General features: G+C 38.7%; 1 protein-coding gene across 1 annotated transcript in view; it reads right to left on the bottom strand.

The window, feature by feature from the left end:
* The window catches only part of CA5B (carbonic anhydrase 5B), a 72,089-nt gene that overhangs the window by 10,599 nt on the left and 39,864 nt on the right, over positions 1-21,626 (bottom strand). Inside the window, exons 4-6 of the mRNA XM_007500870.3 lie at positions 7,984-8,102; positions 5,589-5,684; positions 5,339-5,401 (exon numbers count right to left, since the gene is read on the bottom strand). Coding sequence (XP_007500932.1) covers positions 5,339-5,401; positions 5,589-5,684; positions 7,984-8,102 — 278 coding nt within the window. The remainder of the gene's footprint in view (positions 1-5,338; positions 5,402-5,588; positions 5,685-7,983; positions 8,103-21,626) is intronic.

Raw genomic sequence — 21,626 nt, 5'->3', positions numbered from 1 at the left:
ACCCTGGGCAAGTCATTTAACCCCCATTGCCTAGCCCTTACCGCTCTTCTGCCTTGGAACCAATACACAGTATTGATTCCAAAATGAAAGGTAAGGGTTTAAAAAAAAAGAATATAACCCATTCATAGTCCATAAATGGTCAAAAGATATGAACAGGCAGTTCTCAGAAGAAATCAAAGCTATATATAGTCATATGAAAAAGTGCTCTAAATTGCTACTGATTAGAGAAATACAAATTAAAATCACTCTGAAGTACCTCCTATGAGATTGGCTAATATGACAAAAAAGAAAAATGACAAATATTTAGGGAATGAGAAAATAGGGACAATTCATGCAATGTTGGTGGAGTTGTAAACCGATCCAACCATTTTGGAGAACGATTTGGAAAGAAGCTCAAAAGGCTATAAAACTCACGTGCATATTTTTTCACCCAGCAACACTATTAATATGTCTATATCTCAAAGAGATCAAAGAAAAAGGAAAAGGAAAAAATATTTATAGCACCTGAAGGGAAATGACTGAACAAGTTGTGGTAAATAGTTGTAATGGGATACTATTGTGCTACAAGAAATGTAGAGCAGGAGGGTTTCTGAAAAACCTAAGAAGACTTAAATGAACTCAGCAAAGAGAACCAGGAGAACACCATGCACAGCAATGTTGTAATAGTGATCAATTTGAAAGCAATTTTTCACTTATTGGGTTTTTTGTTTTATATGGTTATTCACTTACAAAAATGAAAATATGGCAATGTTTTGTGTGATGATGCGTGTATAACCCAGACCAAATTGCTTACCAGCTCCAGGGCAGGGTGAGGGAAAGGAGGAAGGAAGACAATCTGGATCATATGACTTCAGAAGACTTATGTGGAAATTTGTTATTATATGTAATTGGTAAAAATAAACAAATGATTTACAAAAGTAATGGTGGTCAATTATGAAAGACTTAGCTGTTCTGATACAATGATACAAACCAATTCCAAAGAACATTATGAAAAAATGTTACCTACCTCCAGAGAAGGAACTAAAGATCAAGGCATACTTTTAGAATTTTATTTTTTCTTGTTATTTTTGGCTGTGTTTTCTTTTGCAACATGGTTAATAGAGAAATATATACATACATTCAATAAATTAAGAAATATTCAATATATTCAGAGGAATAATATGCTATGAATGCACTGAAGAAGCTAAAAAAACTTTAGATAAAATATTGTCCCCATCTTCATGGAGCTTACACAGGGAAAAAGGATAGTATCCAAACGAAGAAAAGTATAAACAATATTAAATAATGAGGGCATAAGATAGTTGTAAAACAAGGGCTATATAGGCTATTCTATAATAATCAGGTATCCCAAAAGTCTTAGTGCAATTTTAAGCTTTAGTAATGTAAGATGCCCATTTTCAGAACTTGATGTGTATTGCTTGACTTTAAATGTATTATATTTACATTTATATTATATTTAGTGCCTTTTCAAGAGGGAGTGGAGGAGAGAGAATTTGGAAATAAAAATAAAATAAAATTGAATTTAAAAAAGCCCAGACCAAAGGGCAATAAAAGACTGTCTGCCCTTTGATCCAGCCATAGCACTGCTGGGCTTGTACCTCAAAGAGATAATAAGGAAAAAGATTTGTACAAGAATATCCATAGCTGCACTCTTCGTGGTGGCCAAAAATTGGAAATGAGGGGATGCCCATCAATTGGGGAATGGCTGAACAAATTGTGGTATATGTCGGTGATGGAATACTATTGTGCTAAAAGGAATAATAAAGTGGAGGAATTCCATGGAGACTGGAAAGACCTCCAGGAAGTGATGCAGAGCGAGAGGAGCAGAACCAGGAGAACATTGTACACAGAGACTGATGCACTGTGGTATAATCGAATGTAATGGACTTCTCCATTAGGGTCAATGCAATGTCTCTGAACAATCTGCAGGGATCTAAAAAACACTATCCACAAGCAGAGGATAAACTGTGGGAGCAAAAACACTGATGAAAAGCAACGACTACAGGGGTGGAGGGGATATGACTGAGGAGAGACTCTAAACGAACACTCTAGAGCAAATACCAACAACACGGAAATGGGTTCAAGTCAAGAACACATGTGATACCCAGTGAAATCATGCGCCGTCTATGGGAGAGGTGGGGGGGGGGGTTGGAGGAAAAGAAAATGATTTTTGTTTCCAATGAATAATGTTTGGAAATGACCAAATAAAATAATGTTTAAAAAAAAGAAATTTAAAAAGAAAACAAGCAAACAAAGGGGAAAAAAGACAACACAACTGATACATAAGTCCAAATCCATGTGCAATGGGTGACATTTGTGGACCTCCCATCTCCACGAAAAGATAGGCTGGAAGTGTCTTCATTCAAGTCCCATTTGATCATTATAATTTTGTTAAATTTACTTTTGATTTTTTGGCATGTCATTCTTTCCATTTACATTATTGTAGTCACTGGTTATATTGTTTTCTTGGTTCTGCTTACTTCATTCTGCATCAGTTCATATAGATCTTTCCATGATTTTCTGTATTCATTACACACATTTCTTACAGCACAGTATGTTTTTCTTATCGATGGTTTATATAAAGATTTACTTCCCCCCCAAAAAAAAGCCCAGAGTATAAATGCTATAAACTTACCCCCAAATCTGAAAGAGTAATTATTTGAAATTTTAAATATTAATATCTTCCTAATTCAAATTCATCACAGCCAGCTTGTGTTATATATTGCCCCAGCTGACTTTCAAACTTTAAAAAAACTTTCATCAACTGCTGCTCAGAGACTGAAAGGTTTGCATTTGTAATCTTAGCCTTAAGATCAACCAAAGAACAAGGTTGTTCAGTGATGTCTAGCCCTTCAGAATCCCATTTGGGGCTTTCTTGACAAAGATACTGGAATGGTTTGCCATTTCCCTCTCTAGCTTATTTTACAGATGAGGAAACTGAGGCAAACAGGATGAAGTGACTTGCCCAGAGTCACATAGCTAGTGCGTGTCTGAGGCTGTATTTGAACTCCAGAGCTGGTGTTCTATCCACTGTGCCACGGAGCTGCCTAACCAGTTAAAGGGTGCCGTTTGTTGAACTAATCTTAAAGTTCAAGTTTGCCCACGTCATTCAACCTAGCCCTCCCTCAGTCCCGCCATTGGCTCTCTATTGTCTCCTGGATTAAATATACAATCCTGTTTGTCTTTTAAAGCCTTTTGCACCTCTGCCTTCCTGCCTTTCCAGCGTCCTTCCATTTCACTCTTGCCCCAGCATTTTGCAGGGCTGTGATAGTGGCCTCCTGGCAGTTCCTTGCACCAGATAGCCTGTCTCCAGCTGCAAGCATTTTCTTTGGCTGTTCCCAGGCTTGGGAGTGCTGTTCTGCCTCACTTCCGCCTCCTGGGTTCCTGGCTTTCTCCAGGTGCCAGCTCAGAGCCCGCCTTCCAAAGGAGCCTTCCCTTTAGGCTCCATCTCTGTTGACTCTGGCATGTGTTGTTTGTACATAGCCGTTGGTATGTCAGGCTTCCTGGAGGACTTTGTTGCCTGTTGTGGCATCCCTAGATCCGAGCGTGAGTCACCGGCACCTCGTAGTAGTCAGTGTATTGACTTGACTTTCCTTTCCCTTTTAGGGACTCCCTCCTTGGCTTCTTTTCCCTGGATTTCTCTCTGGCTGACTGCCTTGCCTTTAGCTCTCACTCTCCCTTGGTAGAGGCGAGTCCCCTGGCCAACCTTCACTTCTAGCACAGAAAGCCCCAAATGGGATTCTGAAGGCCTAGACACCACTGAACAACAACAACAAATTAATGGTGGCACCTAGCAGTTAGGCCCTCCGATGGGGACTTGGAAGCACTCATTTGGGGTTTCCGCCATTCTCCTTATGTTATTTTAAACAAAGCGAGATTTGTATGCACTTTGAGGTCCCAAAGTAATTTCTATACGATGACTAGAGTTGTTCTCTACTTTCTAGAGAGCTAGTGATTGTGGAGCTGGGATGGAAGCTCAGGAGTTGCTGACTCCAAGTCTGGCCTCCTCACCACTGTCCTATGGAGCTTCTCATGCACTGCGGTCAAGTGTTCAGAGCAGGTCTGGGCAGTCTAGGAGAGATATTTTCCCAGAATTCTCGGTGAGGATTCCAAATCAAAAAGCAGGTCCCTAGGGCACTTCCTGGCCTAGGAGATGGTAGTATAGTGGTCAGACTACTGGACTTGGTGTTAGGAAGGTTTGAATCCTGTTCCTGCCTTGGATAGTTACTAGCTGTGTTTTTATTTTTCAAGGAGGAAACTGAAACAGCTGGGGTAATTGGTTTGTTGGGTTCCTTTGTTATAATCCAGATTTGCAATAACCCAAAATAGAGCTACTCATCTGGGGCAAACAAATTTTGAAACTTCCCTATTCATACATTTTTTTAAACTTAGAAGTGTAGGAGAATATTAAGGCCCATGCCACATTAAAAGCAAAGAAAAATACACAATTTAACTTATAAAATTTTGAAACATTTTTGAATTTGGAAAAATTTCTTTCAACATCTGCCTAATAAAAATTGATTATTTACTGGGCATATGATATTTAACAAGAAAAAGCACTTTTAATGCTTAATGTAAAACAAATATATTTGAATATTAATATGTCAATATTAGCCATTTCTATTTGTTTTATCATTAACTTTATTATTCAATCAATATTTATCATTCAGAAATACTGAAGAATTCTGTCATGACTCATCACACCATGGATTAGATATATCACAGTGATAAATTAATATTCTCCATCTTTCATACTTACATAGACAGTGTGAAGGAGAAGCAGCAGATAGCTGCTTCTGTGTTAACATGAAAATCATATCTATCTCCCCAAACAGACACTAGAAAGTCTCTGGATTTAAAAAGTAAAGTAAGGACAAAGACACTACAAGTGTCTAAGCTGGAAGAAGAAAAGACAATTTGAGTATGTGTGTGTGTGCTCTTTTATATGTGTGTGTTTAAAAGGGGGCAGCTGGGTAGCTCAGTGAATTGAGAGCCAGGCCTATAGAAGGGAGGTCCTAGGTTCAAATCTGGCCTCCAACACTTCCCAGCTGTGTGACCCTGGGCAAGTCACTTAACCCCCATTGCCTAGCTCTTACCACTCTTCTGCCTTGGAACCAGTACACAGTATTGATTGATTCCAAGACAGAAGGTAAGGGTTTAAAAAAAAATGTAAGCTATTTCCTTAAACATTATAAAATTATATTTTGATCTTCAAAGGTAACTTTCATTAGAGAACTCTAAAACATCAAATTTTTTTAAAAATAAAAGTGCCTATTATACATTGGGTCCAACACCAAAACACTTATTAATTCAATAGTCTTAAAACTAGAAACGTTACCTTATGTTTGATTGCTGGCAAAGCATCTACTAATTTCTGTAGTTCTTTATGATGTACACCTAGCTAAAGAATGATAAATTAAAAATTAAAATCATGGCAAAAAAGTCTAAACTATCCTTTAAATAATCATTTTGAAAAATAAATAATATATAATGAAAATTTAAATTATATAATTTATATGTAAATTTGTAAAAAATAAATAATTATATTCAGTAGTGAACAAGTAACTTTCAGATGAGTAAGGCTTTACCTTCAAAAATACTCCTATTACAGCCAATCCATTTTCCTCCATTGCGGCATCTTCAAAACTTTTATATTTGACTGCATTCCAGTGTACTAAATGTAGCTGAAATATCAATGAAGAACAGTTTAGTACAAGAAAATTGGGTGAAAATAAGACAGAGAAAATGAATTGAATGATCCTATTTAGCCTATGGGGTTTGAACAGTTTCTTTTTTCTAGATACCCTTACAAAAAGATTATTTAATGTTCCTAATGCACAGGCCATTCAGTGCTATCTCCTATTCAAAAACCTGTAGTGGCTTCATGAACTAGAGAATAAAATAAAAATTACTGAGCATAGCCTTTTAAGGCTACCTGTCTAATCAAGCAACAGACACTTGTGAAGCATTTAAAGCAGCACTTTACTAAGAGTCATTCCAACTCATGTATCTACTTGGCTGAGTAAGTGATTTGGACACTTTTATCTTCTCTGGGCCTTATGTTCCCCATGTATCAAATGAGAAAGCCATAGTAAATTACATGATCTATAAGATTCTCTCCTTATGATTTTCATGACTATTGTGGCAGTATGGAAGCTGGGAAAAAAGAATAGAGAGAGCTTTAATCAGGGTTATACAGCTCTTGTCTGGTCTATTCCTGTTACCCTTCTCTGCAATCTAATAAGTGCTCTGAAGTCGGCATGATCAGGGAAAGGAAGGGACCATACCTGTGAAAGAAACAGTAACTTCTCTTTGCAGAGATCTTTAAAAAGGATCCCTTTAAGTGACAAGGACCTCCTCTATCTCTTTTATAAGATGAGTTGTATACTTGTTTCACATCTACTTCTTTAGCCTCGTTTCTTTTTTAAAATGTTAAATATCCTAGAACGGTAGTGGCAAATGTATGGCACTAGTGCCAAAGATGGCACACACTTTTCCCCAAGTTGGTTACTAGAAAGGCAGAAGGACTTGATGGAGCTACTTCCTTCCCCCTCTCCACCATGCCTGATGACATTTTTTTTAAATCCCCCACTGCTCTGCTCAACAGCCCAATGGGAACTCACAGAGAGGAAAGGTGGACAGCTCAATGGCAGCAGAGCTGGAGGGGATCAGAGCACTTGGGCCACTCCCCTCCTCTCTTCACCTGCACTGAGGTCATTTCTCATATGACCCGCCCCTCTGTCCAGCAGCCCAATGGGAGCTGTTTCTCCCTCCCCTGTGTGGGGTAAGGGAGGCACATGGCGGCGGGGGTTGGGGCATAGCACTTGGCCTCTGGGTGGGGCAAGAATGGCACTCAGTCTGGGGGATAGGGGTGGGGCCTGGCACTCCGTTTCTATAACGCTTGCTATCATTGTCCTAGAGGGTAGGAAAAGTTCAGTTCTGGTTCTATGTGGCATTAGGCATGTTCATATGTATCAATAAAACATTTAATGGAAAAGGCCTACTATGGCAAAATTGTACTAATTTCCTTAATATAAACATTATGAAATTATATTTTGATCTTCAAAGGAAACCTTTAGAAGGCAATTAGGTAACTCAGTGGTTTGAGAACCAGACCTAGAGATAGGGGTCTTGGGTTCAAATCTGGCTTCAGATACATCCTAGCTGTGGGACCCTGGGCAAATCACTTAACCCCCATTGCCTAGTTCTCTATGTTCTTCTGCCTGGGAACCAATACACAGTATTAATTCTGAAATGGAAGGTAAAGGTTTAAAAAAAAGGCAATCTTCATTAGAGAACTTGAAAGCATTAAAATTTTTTAAATAATAATTGCTTTGTTATAACTATAGGCAATGAATGAGGTGGTAGAGTGGAGAGAGTGCCCAACTCATGTCCCTGTGTTCAAATCTGGCCTTAGACACATACTAGCTATGTGACTCTGAGGAAGTCATTTAACTGTTTGCCTTAGGTTTCTCATCTGTAAAAATGATCTGGAGAAGGAAATGGGAAACTATTCCATTATCTTTGGCAAGAAAACTCCAAATGCAGCATGAAGAGTTGGGCATTACAGAAAATAATTCAACAACCAAAAATCATAACTAATATTGCAACCAGCACCAACACTTACCATTTCAATGATCTCCAATTTTTATAGTCTGTTAAATTTTTACCTTTTAAAAATAAACCCTTTCCTTCTGTCTTACAGTATCCATTCTAAAGCAGAAGAGTGGTAAAGACTAGGCAATTGGGTCATGAAACTAGGAAGTGTCTGAGGCCAGATTTGAACCTAGTTTTCCCAACTCCAGGCCTGACTATCTACTGAGCCACCTAAGTGCTCCAAATTTTTATATGTCTAAGATTCAGATGAGTTAATGGAATCCATGGAGAAGTTAGGCCATAGCATCTCTTATTTATCAATTAGAATTAAGAATATCAGAATTGTCTGTAGTTTGTTTTAAAGTATCATTGTAATAAAGTACATACCTCAGCTGGATAACATTTACTGTCAACAGTATGTTCTGAACCCCAGTCATTTATTGCTCCCCAGTGAAAATGGAACTGCTTTAACCGATAATTGTTTTCCAAAGGTCCTCCCCTAATAACTGAAATAATATAGAGAAACAATTCAGAAATTTTGTCAGCCATTCATTCAGGGAAATACAGCTAAGGTACAACATCAACATAAGCCTATTTGACTGAAAAGTCTTTAAATTCAGCAAATGTTATTAAGTCCCTACTATGTGCAAGGCACTGAATTTGATTTTGGTGATTCAAAGATAAAACTAGGTCTTGTTGTCAAACAATTTATGAGACAATTTAGCATAAACACGGGAAAGTTTAATACAGGTTAAGGAGTAAAAGAGGAAAAGAAAAGATCAAAGAAGGGCAGCTCGATAGCACAGTAGATAGAACATCAGGCCTGGAGTCAAGAGGATCTTGGTTTAAATCTGGCCTCATATACTTCCTAGCTGTGTGACCCCAGGCAAGACAATTGCCTAGTAATTTATTGCTCTTCTGTCTTGGAATTCATCCTAAGACAGAAGGTGAGGGTTTAAAAAAAGAGGAGGAGAAGGAGACGACGAAAAGAAACAAAGAAAGAAAGAAAGAGCTTGAGGAACATCTTTGCTAATAACTGGGGCAGAGGAGAATTGGGGAAAGCTTCATGATGAAAGCTATTAGGTGCCTACTGAAGTAAATCCAGAGAAGGGAGACAGCTAAGGCTGGAGACATAGAGGTAGCTTATTTGAACCATCACAAGCAGGTAGCCTAGTTTGCCTGGAGCTAAAATACATGGAAAAGAATAATGTGGGATAAAGCTGGAGAGGTGAGCTGAAGCCAGATTATAGAGGGTTTTAAGTATCAAACTAAAATTTTTTATTTTAAAATATTTATCAAATATATTAAATATTTATTACTAAATATTTTATTCTAGAAGAAACAGGGGCCCATTGAAGTCTTAAACAAGGGAATGATATTAAATCCATGCCTTAGGCAGATTATTTCTGTAGCTGTGTGAAGTAAGAGGCTGGCATCAGAATGATGAAACAGGAGGCCATTACAATAGTCCAGAAGAGAGGTAGTAAGTGCTAAGGTATCTGGCAGCGTTGAGATGATAGGTGGGAGAGATGGTATAGTGGCAGAATCAAGCAGACTTGGCAACTGATCAGTTATGGAGGTGGGAGAGAAAAACTGTTTAAGATGACTGAGGTTATAAATCTAGGTGCCTAGAAGTACAGAAGGTACCCAAAGATCAAGAAATCTGCAAAAGGGGAAGGTTTGAAAGGATGGAGTGTGCTAAATTGGGGCTATCCAGGTAGAACTATCTAGCAGGAAGTTGGGAGATAGAGAATTGGAATTTAGGAGAGAGATGAGAGATGAGCATATCTATGTCTCTATATATCTAGATCTAGATCTAGATCTAGGAGCCCTGTGCAAAGAGGAGATAAATGCACTAACCCATTATACCAGATGAATGAGATCAAAGAAGAAGGTGTAGAAAAAGAAGAAAGGAGAGCCCAGGACAAAGTTTTAGTCAGGCACATGTATGCTTGGGGCGGGGGCAGCACATGAATTATACAGGTGTGGCTCTCCAATCAAGCCAGAACATCCTTTCAGGCTGAATGGGGAGTAGAGAAAGAATAGTATGTTTTGTGTAAGGAAGAAGAGAAAAAAGCACAGAGATAAAGGAATATTTGGAGCTGGGGAGGGGAAAGGAAGTTCAAGTGGAAATGGCCAATTTGCTAATTGGGCTGTCTGTTGGGGCTGGGGAAAGGAAGGGACCCATCTACTAAACTGTGAATTTGAATTAGTGTCAAGTCAGTCAGCAAGCATTTATTTAGTGCCTACTATGTGCTAGGTCCTGTGCTAATTGCTGGGGATAAAAAGAAAAGCAAAAAATAGTCTCTGCTCTAAAAGACCTCAGGGCCTAATTGAGAAGAGAACAAACAAGAAATATACAGGATAATTTGGAGATAATCTTAGAAGAAAGGCACTAAGACCAAGGAGGGTGAGGAAGGGTTTCTTGAAGAAGCTGGGATTATAGTTGGGGTTTGAAGGAAGTCAGGGAAACCAGGAGGTCGAGATGCAGAGAAAGCGTTTCAGTTGGAGCTGTCTAAAGAACAGCATAGAGCTTGGATCACAGAGTACCTGGTAGGGAGTAAGGTATAAGAAGACTGGAAAGGGAGGCGGGTCAGGTTATGAAGGGCTTTAAAATCCAAACAGTGGGTTTCATATTTGCTCTTATGAGGAGCCCCTGGAGTTGACTGAATAGGAGACTGACATGGCCAGACTTGCCCTTAGGAATATCAGCTGGACAGCTGAATAGAGGAAGGACTGGAGTAGAGAGGAGACTTGAGACAGAAAGAGATAACCAGAAAGTCTACTGCAGTAGTCCAGGTGCGAGACAATGAAGACCTGCACCAGGGTGGTGACGGGGTCAGAAGAGAAAAAGAAGTGGTTAAGAGATATATTGCAGAAGTTGAAATGACAGGTTTGGCAACTGATTGGGATAGGAGCGGTGAGAGTAAGGAGTTAAGGATGACATGGACTAGACTATAGCCTAGACGACTTGGAGCATAGTACCTTTGATAGTAATAGGGAAATAAAAAAGGGAGGAGAGTTTAGAAAGAAAGAAAACAGTTTCATTTTGGACACACTGAGTTTAAGCTATGAGACATCCAGTTTGAGGTGTCCAACAGGCAATTAAAGATGTAAGGCTGAAGTTTAGGAAAGAGATTAGAGCCCGGCAAATAATTCTGAGGATCAACTGCATAGAAATGATATTTGAGTTCATAGAAGTTGATGAAATCACCAAGCTAAATAGTGTAGAGGGAGAAAACGGCCCAGAACAGAGCTTTGCAGGGGTCTTAATGGCTAATAGTTATGACTTAGGTGAAGATCCAGAAAAGGAGACTGAGGAGTGGACAGGTGGGCAAGAGGAGAACCAGAAAAGAAGGAAAGAGCGTTCAATAATGTTACAGGCTGCCGAGAGATCAAGAAGTGCAGGAATAAGAAAAGTCCCTTAGCTTTGGCAATTAACTTTGAAGAGAGTAGTTTCAATTAAACGATGAGGTCAGAAGCCAGACAGCAGAGTTAAGAAGAAAGGAAGAGATTGGGAAACAGAGGTACCATTGTAGATGGCCTTCTCAAGGAGTTTGCTACCAGAAAGAATACTGGGGACAGATGGAAGGAACAAATGAGAATTATTCTTGTTTTTAGTTGGGGTAGACATAAATTTGTTTGCAGGCAGTCAAGAAGCAACCTGGAGACAAGGAGAAGCTGAAAATAAGTGAAAGGATGACAAGGAGCTGGAAAAGATGGCATGAAACGAAATCACTTGTGCATTGTAGCCTTGGCAAGAAGGGCCACTTCATGCTCGACAAGACAAAAATCTTCAATAGAATAAAAGACAACAGATTTGGGAAAAGAGGATACTGCAGAGATGAACTTGTTCACTAAGGAGGAAAGATGAGGAAGGGAGGAGAGCTTAGCTCAAGTAGGGTATGTCCGGGAGAAGAATTGAGAAGTGGACACACTCGAGGTCACCCTGAGGATGGCTTATGAGATGCAGGGCAGAGTGGCAGCAGATTAGGATCAGATAAAGGAATTTCAGATTTAATGAACACGAAAGTAGACAATTCAAGTGATGACAAAATGCAGGATATGACTCTGTGTGTGTGGCTGAGGTGGGATGGGGCTAGGGAAATGATGGGAAATTAATACACTGAAGAACTGGGAGGTTAGAATGTTTGAGTGAGTATCAATATAGGTGTCGAAGTTCCCTAGTATGAGGGCAAGCATTGTGGAAGAGAGAGACTATGAACTACAAAACGAACTCTGAATAAGGAAAGAAAGTGTCCTAGAAGTCTGCAGCCAACAGATTCTTGACTGGGTGATAAATATGGATTGGATTTCCAAGGAGGAGAAGTTACTGGAGGATGGCGCCAAGGAGGGAGGCTGGAAACAACATCAGGGAAGAAGTATTTCCTGAACGAGGTTTGGTTTGGTTTTGGTTGGGAGAGGATATCGGTGAAAATGTAACCAATGCTAGAAAAAGTGGCCAGGGAAGCTGTTATCATCCAGAAGTCAGATCCCCAGAGAATGGAAGGAGCAAGAGGTTTAAGGTGAAAACTAGTGTGTCACCTTTGGAGCTAGTGTTCCAGAGGGCACAGGAAGGGCTATGTAGCTTTACAACAGGCCGCTGGGGAGATGATGAATGGGTTGAAGGAAATGAGACTAAAGGAGCAGTTGTGTGTGTGTGTGTGGGGGGGGGGCAGAAAACAGGGCTTGAGCAATGGCGGCTGGGGATTCAACATCACTGGGATGAGGACGTAGTGTCATAATCCCTAAAGAACGAATTGAGGTGAGCTATCATTGTCTATAGGGGTCCTGCCTCCAGGTGGGGGGACAGAGGACCCAGGCTTGGGCAAGGCATCTGCTGCAGTTCTAAGAGGCTGGTGAAGGCTGGAGAAGGCTAGAGCATGACAGAACGGATGCTAACGGAGGCAGGGAAATGCTACAGAGCTGTAAGAGGCCACCCAGACACAAGCAATGGCTTCCCAGAGTCTTTTTAAAAAATATATTTAAGTTAATCCAGTACCTGTCGCAGTGAAGATACTTTAAAAATATTTCTTTTGAATTGAATTGACAAATGATGATGAGTAAAGCTGTGAGTGGTCCTATTTCTGGGTCTAGGTCAGTTAACCCCTGCCTGTACTTGGGAAAGAGCAATGCAGGGAGTAATGCAAAAAACATTAGTTTGATTTTGAAATGTGCTCTTATTCACTGGATATGTCTAAAGGCTTAGTAATTCACACTATTTTATAGTGCCATTTCATTGCATCATATGAAGACAACTCATTGGCAAGAACCAGAACGTTGTCTAGCTTCCCCATTCAATCTATTGCTCTAATTTTTTTGCTCTCCACAATAGAGTGACATGAATAATATCAACTCTTACAAAAATACATATTATCATTGGTTTATTCTGCATTTTTCTTTGGTGCAAAAAGATCTAATTTGGTTTTAAAGACTTTTTTTTTTTTAAGCAGCTGAATATGAAATGGAAGAGAATTCAAACTTCCTTTCATCAACTTCCTGGTGGATTTAAGACTAGAGACATATATTACTCGGACTAGTGCCAAGCAATGGTGATAATATCGCAAAGTTGAGAACAAAATTTAACCCAGCTGAAGCATAATAGATTATCCATGGAAAACAAACAGGTTGTTTTCTCTTTTGTATTTTTGCATGCACTTTCATTCTCTCTATCTTTCTCATACACATAAACACTCCTATATAACAGAATTAAAAATTAATCATAGGATTAAAATATTTAGAGCTAAAAGAAAAGCAAAGAGAACATCTGATAGAATCTCCCTCATTTTACAGTTAAGGAAACAGACTTCAGAAAGTTAAGTGACTAACAGCCAAAACACCATTTGAACCCAAGTCCTCTGCCTATCGTCAGTGTAAATAAGGAATTCCATTGTAAATAAGGAATCGTATTCAGATGCTATGTTAATACATACTTTAATGAAACTATGAATTCAGGGGTTTCAGTTTTTCCTCGGTGGAGATCACAATCCACCTCCATACCTTTCCATCCTGTGTGGCCAATGTCTTTCTGCAAATCTTCCTCCAGGTGGAGTCCCTTTTTCTGATTCTTTTACTTTCTCTCTTGGGTTTTCCATTTATTCCATGACTGGTCCACATCCATTTCTAGCCCTTCACTTCCATTTATACAACTACTTGAGTTCCATTCCCAAGAAGATAAATACATACTAAATACGTATCATTATGTCTCAACAGAGGGCCATAGTAAAAAATTATTACATACCTTCTCCAAACACTTCTTTTTATGTATTTCCTTCCACTTATTTGGGGAAATTCAGTTTCAGTACTTTCTAATCTTTTATATTGCTATTTCTAGATATGTATATTTATGACTTCCTTTTGCTTAAAAAAAACTTTTCCTGAACTCTTTTCCTTTTTTAAACTTTTTTCTTTACTTAAGAATGTTATTTTACAATTATTAAATTTTAATTCATGTACCTTTTTCTCTGAGCATTTTTCTTTCTTTTACAAAAGCATGGAGAAAAGGATGAGAAAATAAAACAGGAAACACAGGGTAGACACTGAAATATGGAAGAGAGAGAAATTAGTTCTTTAAAGATTGAAAATTAAGTAAGGAAATAATTGTTAAAGCAAAAAGAATTAATTTCTTTTAAATTGGATAAATAAGTCAGAATAGATAGGCCTTTAAATATAATTTTGACAACTTCCTCTAATATGGAAGATGACAACAGCAAGAGGCAATAATAAACTGATAATAATACCTAAAATAAATATAAATATAAGCTTATAAACCACTTTTTCTGATTTTATCTTCACAACAACCTAGGAGATAGGTGCTATTTTACTCCTATTTTAAAGATAAGAAAACTGAGGCAGAGCAGTTAAGTGACTTGCTCAGAGTCACACTGCTAGTAAATCTCAGAACGGATTTGAACTCAGATATTTCAGACTCCACAGTGCTCTAACTCCATTTACCACCTAAATGCCTCTTAAACAATAACCATTTTATTGCAGAAACTAAATGGCCAAAAGAAGTTTTCATTAAGAATCTACAAAGTGCTTTGAATGACAATGCTATATTTTAAAGAATGCAAAATATGCAATTTAAATATTTCAGATAGAAGAATATGTCTACTCCACTAAACCAAATCCATCATAAAAAATATATAAAATCTCTGTATTTTGTATACCTGTAGTAGGGTAAGGGAGTTAATCAAGATACTCTTTTTTTTTTTTTAAAGACCCTTACCTTCTGTCTTGGAGTCAATACTGTGTATTGGCTCCAAGGCAGAAGAGTGGTAAGGGCTAGGCAATGGGGGTCAAGTGACTTGCCCAGGGTCACACAGCTGGGAAGTGTCTGAGGCTGGATTTGAACCCAGGACCTCCCATCTCTAGGCCTGGCTCTCCATCCACTGAGCTACCCAGCTGCCCCCATGATACTCTTGATATATTGATTTCTCTCATTCTTAATGATATAGTAATAGAAAGTAAAGGGACCAGCAATAGAAACAAGGTATTTTTAAGAGTCTTACATTTTATTATTCCTTTATGAGGTATGAAAAATTAGAGAACAGCCAATGATTGGCTGGATAAAGACTGGCCCCTCTCCCTGATTGCCCCTTAAAAATCAAGAGGCCCTTTCTAAAGAGGCAACCAAGATAGGAGACAGAGTGTGGGCCCTGGAAAGGAGATGTAGCTACAGAAGAAGACCCCAACCCTGGAGAGGAAAGAGTCCCAACCCTATTCAGAAGGGTGGGTTTGGAAGCTCCTGGCTCCCCTCCTCGGACAGGGGAGCCAGAGAGGGCTCTGAGGGTGGGCCCTCCTTCCCTGGGGGCTGGGCCTAGTCCTGCGCTCTTCATGATCTCTCTGACGATGACAGGCACACCGACGCTTTCTCCCTTCCACACGACTGCTGGATGGCCACGCTGTCCTGCTGAAGGGAGCTGGTGTGGGGGCCGGGATGGGAGGAAGTGCACTGGGCCAGTGTCACGTGTTAACTGGGGGCTGAGCCGGGTCTGAGCAAGCGTTTGCATGAAGCGGACGGGCTGAAAGGGCAATAGGGCGACCCTGACAGAGTTCCCTCGCACTAAGGTCCCCGGATCCAAATGGCTCTTCCCAGAGGTGGCCTCCACTAGGCCTCAGCTAATCCTGCACCGCCCCGATAAGTAATGGAGGGCAATGGTCTGCGGCAAGGGCAGCAGGGCCAGGGGAAGGCCCCACGTCCAGCGGACTCCCCTCACTCACAACCCCGCATGTGCCCGGGGTCGAGCTGGGCTGGCTGGCGTTCAGGGACCTTCTTCCCCGGAGCCCCAGATCTGAGCAGCTCTGGCAGGTAGCGGTCAGCGCCCCACAGGTGGGCAGCAAAGCCTCCAGAGGCTGAGTGTGCCGCTGAGCTTTTTCACAGCCCCCGGTTTTCAGGCCTCCAGAAGCCCTTCCTGCGGGTCTCAGGCCACCCTCCCGTGCAAAGCTCCCTCTCGTGGCAGAACCCTTTCTGACTTGGAACAGCTCTGGCTAGCCTGCTGGCTTTTTTCAAGCAGAAAAGCAGTCGGGGCTGGGGGTGGGGTGGATAAGTGACTTGCTCTGCCTTCCACAGCTATTAGTGTCTGTGGCCAAAGATGAAGCCAGGCGTCCCCATCGCCAGGCCTGGCTGCCCCATCTTAGGGATGTCTTCAACCCAACAGTCCCAAACGGCTCTTAGAACATCTGTATCTGTCCGCTGCAGTACTCTCCTCTGGTCCCCAAGCTGGAAACCTCAGGGCCGCCTCTGGCCTGCCCTCCCCCTGCATCCAACAGAGTGATCGCTTCAACTTCAACTTCGGCCATGCATTTTGCAGCAGCCCTCCTTTCCTCTCCCAGGGAATAGGGCCCCTCCTTGCCTCTGAACGGGCCATCCTGGCTGTGATCTGCTTCCTCTCCAATCCAGGCTTCACTCGGCCACCAAAAGTAACATTCCAGGCTTGGGCACTTACAGTGCTTTCATCGGGGCTCCTTGTAGTCTTCGAGACAAACTACAAACTCCTCGTTCTGGCTCCAGCCTACCTTCTGGCCTTAATTTCTCAATACTGTCCCCCTTTACACACTGCAGTCTGTTCCAGACAAAGAATACTACTGGGAGTTGCCCCATATCCGTGCTAGGTTTTGTTTCTATTTGTTTAGAGAGTCTCTCATGAAGACTGTGACTGCCACTGCTGGTTCTCTCCCTCTCCTGGCCTCCTGGTCACCAAGGTTCCGCCCTCAGGTCTCTTCCCTCCTTTGGACTCTTCCCCTTGGCTGTCCTATGCCTGCAATGGAACCATTCCTCCACGTCCCTACCCCTGAAAAAGCCAAACACTTCCGGATGAGGACGTGCCCCTTCCTTTCTTCTTTGTAGACAGGGTGGACAGCAGGGAGGAAATACTGCACATGTAGAAGAGTTTTGCTCAACTGTTGTTTTTATTTACAAGAGATGGCTTTCTGGATAAGGGGTGGTGTAAGGATACACTTGGAAAAGAGGGTGATATAATAACAAGGCCTGTAAAAATGTTATTTATTTTAAAGACCTACTTAAGATAGGACCTCCATGAAAAATCTTCCCTGATCATCCCAGGTAGAAAGCATTTCCTAATTTAAATCTTGAAAGCTATTGATCAAGCTAATGACTAAAAATACAACAGGTAAAATTATTGAATTCACTTGGAGTTAATTCTGATGAACAAGGTTTATTCTGCTTAGGCAGAAAATATGTTGAGGTTAAGAATGAGACGTGTTAAAGATATATTCACATTTGAGAGCAGCTAAATGGTTCAGTGGATAGAGAGCCAACCTAGACATGGAAGGTCCTAAGACAGAAGGTAAGGGTTAAAATAAAAAAATATATTTTCACATTTGTAGAATCAAGAAAGGGTATGAGAAAAGAGAAGGCAAAATAATGTTGTGGGTTTAAATCAGGAGAGAATGGTTAGTTTCAGGATGGACATAAACATATATTGGTCATTTGAGGCAGAAAATTCTGGTTCATTTCTCTAAAAGTAGTTTGGGAGTTAGAAAGGGTCATTACAGTAATTCAGGTCAATGGTTTTAGTCAATATTGAGGGATCAAGAGGATGAGCTGGGGCAGGTTTTAGATCTCCAGACAATTAAACAAGATAATGAAAAGTGGGAGGCAGTGTCTTAGGAGAGATATGCAGATATGAGTGGTGTAAAATAGCTACCTTTACTTTATTAAACAGATAAATGTATAATATAGATGAGAAAGACAAGAAATCTTTAGTGTATTAAGGGTCTTTTCCACATCTGGACTCAGAGGTATAGATCAAGGATTCAGAGTTCCAGGATGGTATTACAAACATATAGAGGGAACATAAAGTCAAGAGTTTTAAAGTCAATGCAAAGACAACAGTCTTCATTGTTGCTTCATTTACTTTTGGGGATTAAAAAAATTCATTAAGTCATTTCCCCCCCCATTCATTAATGAGAACTCCATTTCCTTTTAATCATTTTTTTCCACATGCTTGCTTCATACTAATTAAAATTGTTGACTTGAATTGAATTCGGTCATGAGTGGGAAACAAGAAACCTATTTAGAATTCAGTTATGATCTAAATTCAAGAATTACAAAGCTTTTTGGTCCAACTGTAAAAGTATCTCATAATTAGATGCATATCCTGTCTGGTTGCAAGGAAGTGAACAATTATAAACTGTTGCTTATCTTAAGAAACTTTCAGGAATTTTTATTTCTTCTTTAAAAGAGATAATTATATTTGCTTAACACTGCCAACAAATGACAAGAACCTAATTTCCCAGTATGTAACTACTTCCAAGTAGTTATTAAGAAACATAACACCATGTTTTTGTTCTATTGCAAATATACTTAATTCTTATCAGTTGATGCTGATTAAATATTTTTAAAAGTAAAAATTTAATGTAAAATTATTTTAAACCCAATACAGTATACAGAGTAAAATTTTCATTTATTAACAAAAATAGCAGGGAAAAGAAAACAGTCACAAACTCCTTTAAAGCAAGTATTCAAAAAACAAACAAACTATATATATATATATACATATATATATATATATACATATATATATATCCAAAGATGCCTTTACGAATTGAAAAAAACTACATATATTACTTTTTTCTCCAGCTCATTTTATTTTTATTTTTAAGTATTTTCCCATAGTTAAATGATTTGTATTCTTTCCCTCCCCTCTTCCCTCCCCACTCCTAGTGCTGACAAGCAATTCCACTGGGTTATAAACTACATATATTATTAAAAGGATAACATTTACTACATGATACCCAAAGGAGATATATTTCTAAAATTCAAACAAATCAGATTATTCAGGCACAATTTTATAATACAAAAGAAGGAAAAATTAGGAATATAAGTATCAAATATAAATAAATATTTTTTTGGCTCAGATAAAAGCATTAAATCTGGAGCTCAAGGATGAAGCAGATAGAAAAACTATACTAGTGGGAGACCTGAACCTTCTTCTATCAGAACTAAATAAATCAAACCAAAAAATAAATAAGAAAGAGGTAAGAGAAGTGAATGAAATTTCAGAAAAATTAGAGTTAATAGATGTATGGAGAAAAATAAATAGGGACAAAAAGGAATACACCTTCTTTTCAGCAGCACATTATACATCCACAAAGATTGACCATGTACTTAGATCATAAAAATATTGCAAACAAGTGCAAAAGAGCAGAAATAATAAATGCAACCTTCTCAGATCACAATGCAATGAAAATAATAATTAGTAAGGGTACATGGAGAGGCAAATCAAAATTAATTGGAAATTAAATAATAAAAGTCTCCAAAATCGGTTAAAGAACAAATCATAGAAACAATAACTTCATTGAAGAAAATGACAATTGGGAGACATCTTTTCAAAACCTATGGGATGCAGCCAAAGCAGTACTCAGAGGGAAATTTATATCCTTGAGTTCATATATTAACAAATTAGGGAGGGCACATGTCAATAAATTGGGCATGCAAATTAAAAAACTAGAAAGTGAACAAATTAAAAATCCACAGTTGAAAACTAAATTAGATATCCTAAAAATCAAAGGAGAAATTAATAAAATTGAAAGTCAAAGAACTACTGATTTAATAAATAAAGACTAGAAGCTGGTCCTTTGAAGAAACAAATAAAATAGACAAAGTACTGGTCAATCTACTTAAAAAAGGAAAGAAGAAAACCAAATCAACAGTATCAAAGATGAAAAGGGAGACCTCAGCTATAATGAAGAGGAAATCAAGGCAATCATTAAAAACAATTATGCCCAATTATTTGGCAATCTAGGTGATATGGATGAAAATTTACAAAAATATAAATTGCCTAGATTAATAGAAGAAATAGGATACTTAAACAACTCCATATCAGAAAAAGAAATTGAACAAGCTATCAAAGAACTTCCTAAGAAAAAATCCCCAGGACCAGATAGATTCACAAATGAATTCTATCAAACATTCAAAGAACAGCTAATCCCAATACTATACAAACTATTTGACAGAATAAGCAAAGAAGGAGTTCTACAAAATTCCTTTTATGACACAAATATGGTATTGATTCCAAAGCCAGGCAGGTCAAAAATGGAGAAAGAAAACTACAGACCAATCTCCTTAATGAAGATAGATGCAAAAATCTTAAATAGAATACTAGCAAAAAAGACTCCAGCAAGTGATCCTAAGGGTTATTCATTATGACCAGGTAGGATTTATACCAGGAATACAAGGATGATTCAATATTAGGAAAACCATCCACATAATTGATCATATTAACAAGCAAACTGACAAAAACCAAATGATTATCTCAATAGATGCAGAAAAAGCCTTTGACAAAATACAACACTCATTCATATTGAAAACACTAGAAAGCATAAGAATAGAAGGACATTTCCTAAAAATAATAAACAGTATATATCTAAAACCATCAGCAAACATCATCTGCAAGGAGGATAAACTAGAAGCCTTTCCAATAACATCAGGATTAAACAAAGATGCCCATTATCACCTCTATTATTTGACATTGTACTAGAAACACTAGCAATAGTAATGAGAGAAGAAAAAGAAATTGAAGGTATTAAAATATGCAATGAGGAGACCAAGCTATCACTCTTTGCAGATGATATGATGGTCTACTTAAAGAATCCAAGAGAATCAATTAAAAAGCTAGTCTAAATAATCAACAACTTTAGCAAAGTTGCAGGATACAAAATAAACCCACATAAATTATCAGCATTTCTATACATTTCCAACACATCTCAGTTGCAAGAATTAGAAGGAGAAATTCCATTTAAAATCACCCTACACGATATAAAATACTTAGGAATCTATCTGCTGAGACAAACACAGGAACTATATGAACACAACTACAAAACACTGCACACAATTAAAACTAGATCTAAACAACTGGAAAAACATGGACTGCTCATGGGTAGGACAAGCTAACATAATAAAAATGACAATCCTACCCAAATTAATTTACTTATTTAGTGCCATACCCATTGAACTAACAGAAAATTTTTTTACTAAATAGAAAAAACCATAACAAAGTTCATTTGGAAGAACAAAAGATCAAGGATATCCAGGGAAATCATGGAAAAAAAATGCGAAGGAAGGTGGCCTATCAGTACCAGATTTCAAACTATACTATAAAGCAGTGGTCATCAAATCAATATGGTACTGGCTAAGAGACAGAAAGGAGGATCAGTGGAATAGAATCAGAGTAAGCAAACTCTGCAAGACAGTCTATGATAAGCCCAAAGATCCCAGTTTTGGGGACCAAAATTCACTATTTGATAAAAACTGCTGGGAAAATTGGAAGACAGAATGGGAGAGATTAGGTTTGAATCAACATCTCACATCCTATACCAAGATAAACTCAGAATGGGTGAATGACTTGAATGTAAAGAAGGAAACTATAAGCAAATTAGGTGAACACAGAATAATAAAATGTCAGATTTTTGGGAAAGGAAAGATTTTAAATCCAAGCAAGAGTTAGAAAAAAATCTCAAAATGTAAAATAAATAATTTTGATTGCATCAAATTTAAAAAGTTTTAT

The sequence above is a fragment of the Monodelphis domestica genome, chromosome 8, assembly GCF_027887165.1.
Source record: "Monodelphis domestica isolate mMonDom1 chromosome 8, mMonDom1.pri, whole genome shotgun sequence".
Classification (NCBI taxonomy): domain Eukaryota; kingdom Metazoa; phylum Chordata; class Mammalia; order Didelphimorphia; family Didelphidae; genus Monodelphis; species Monodelphis domestica.
The sequence above is the reverse complement of the archived record's forward strand: the minus strand, read 5'-3'. Positions and strand labels throughout refer to the sequence as shown.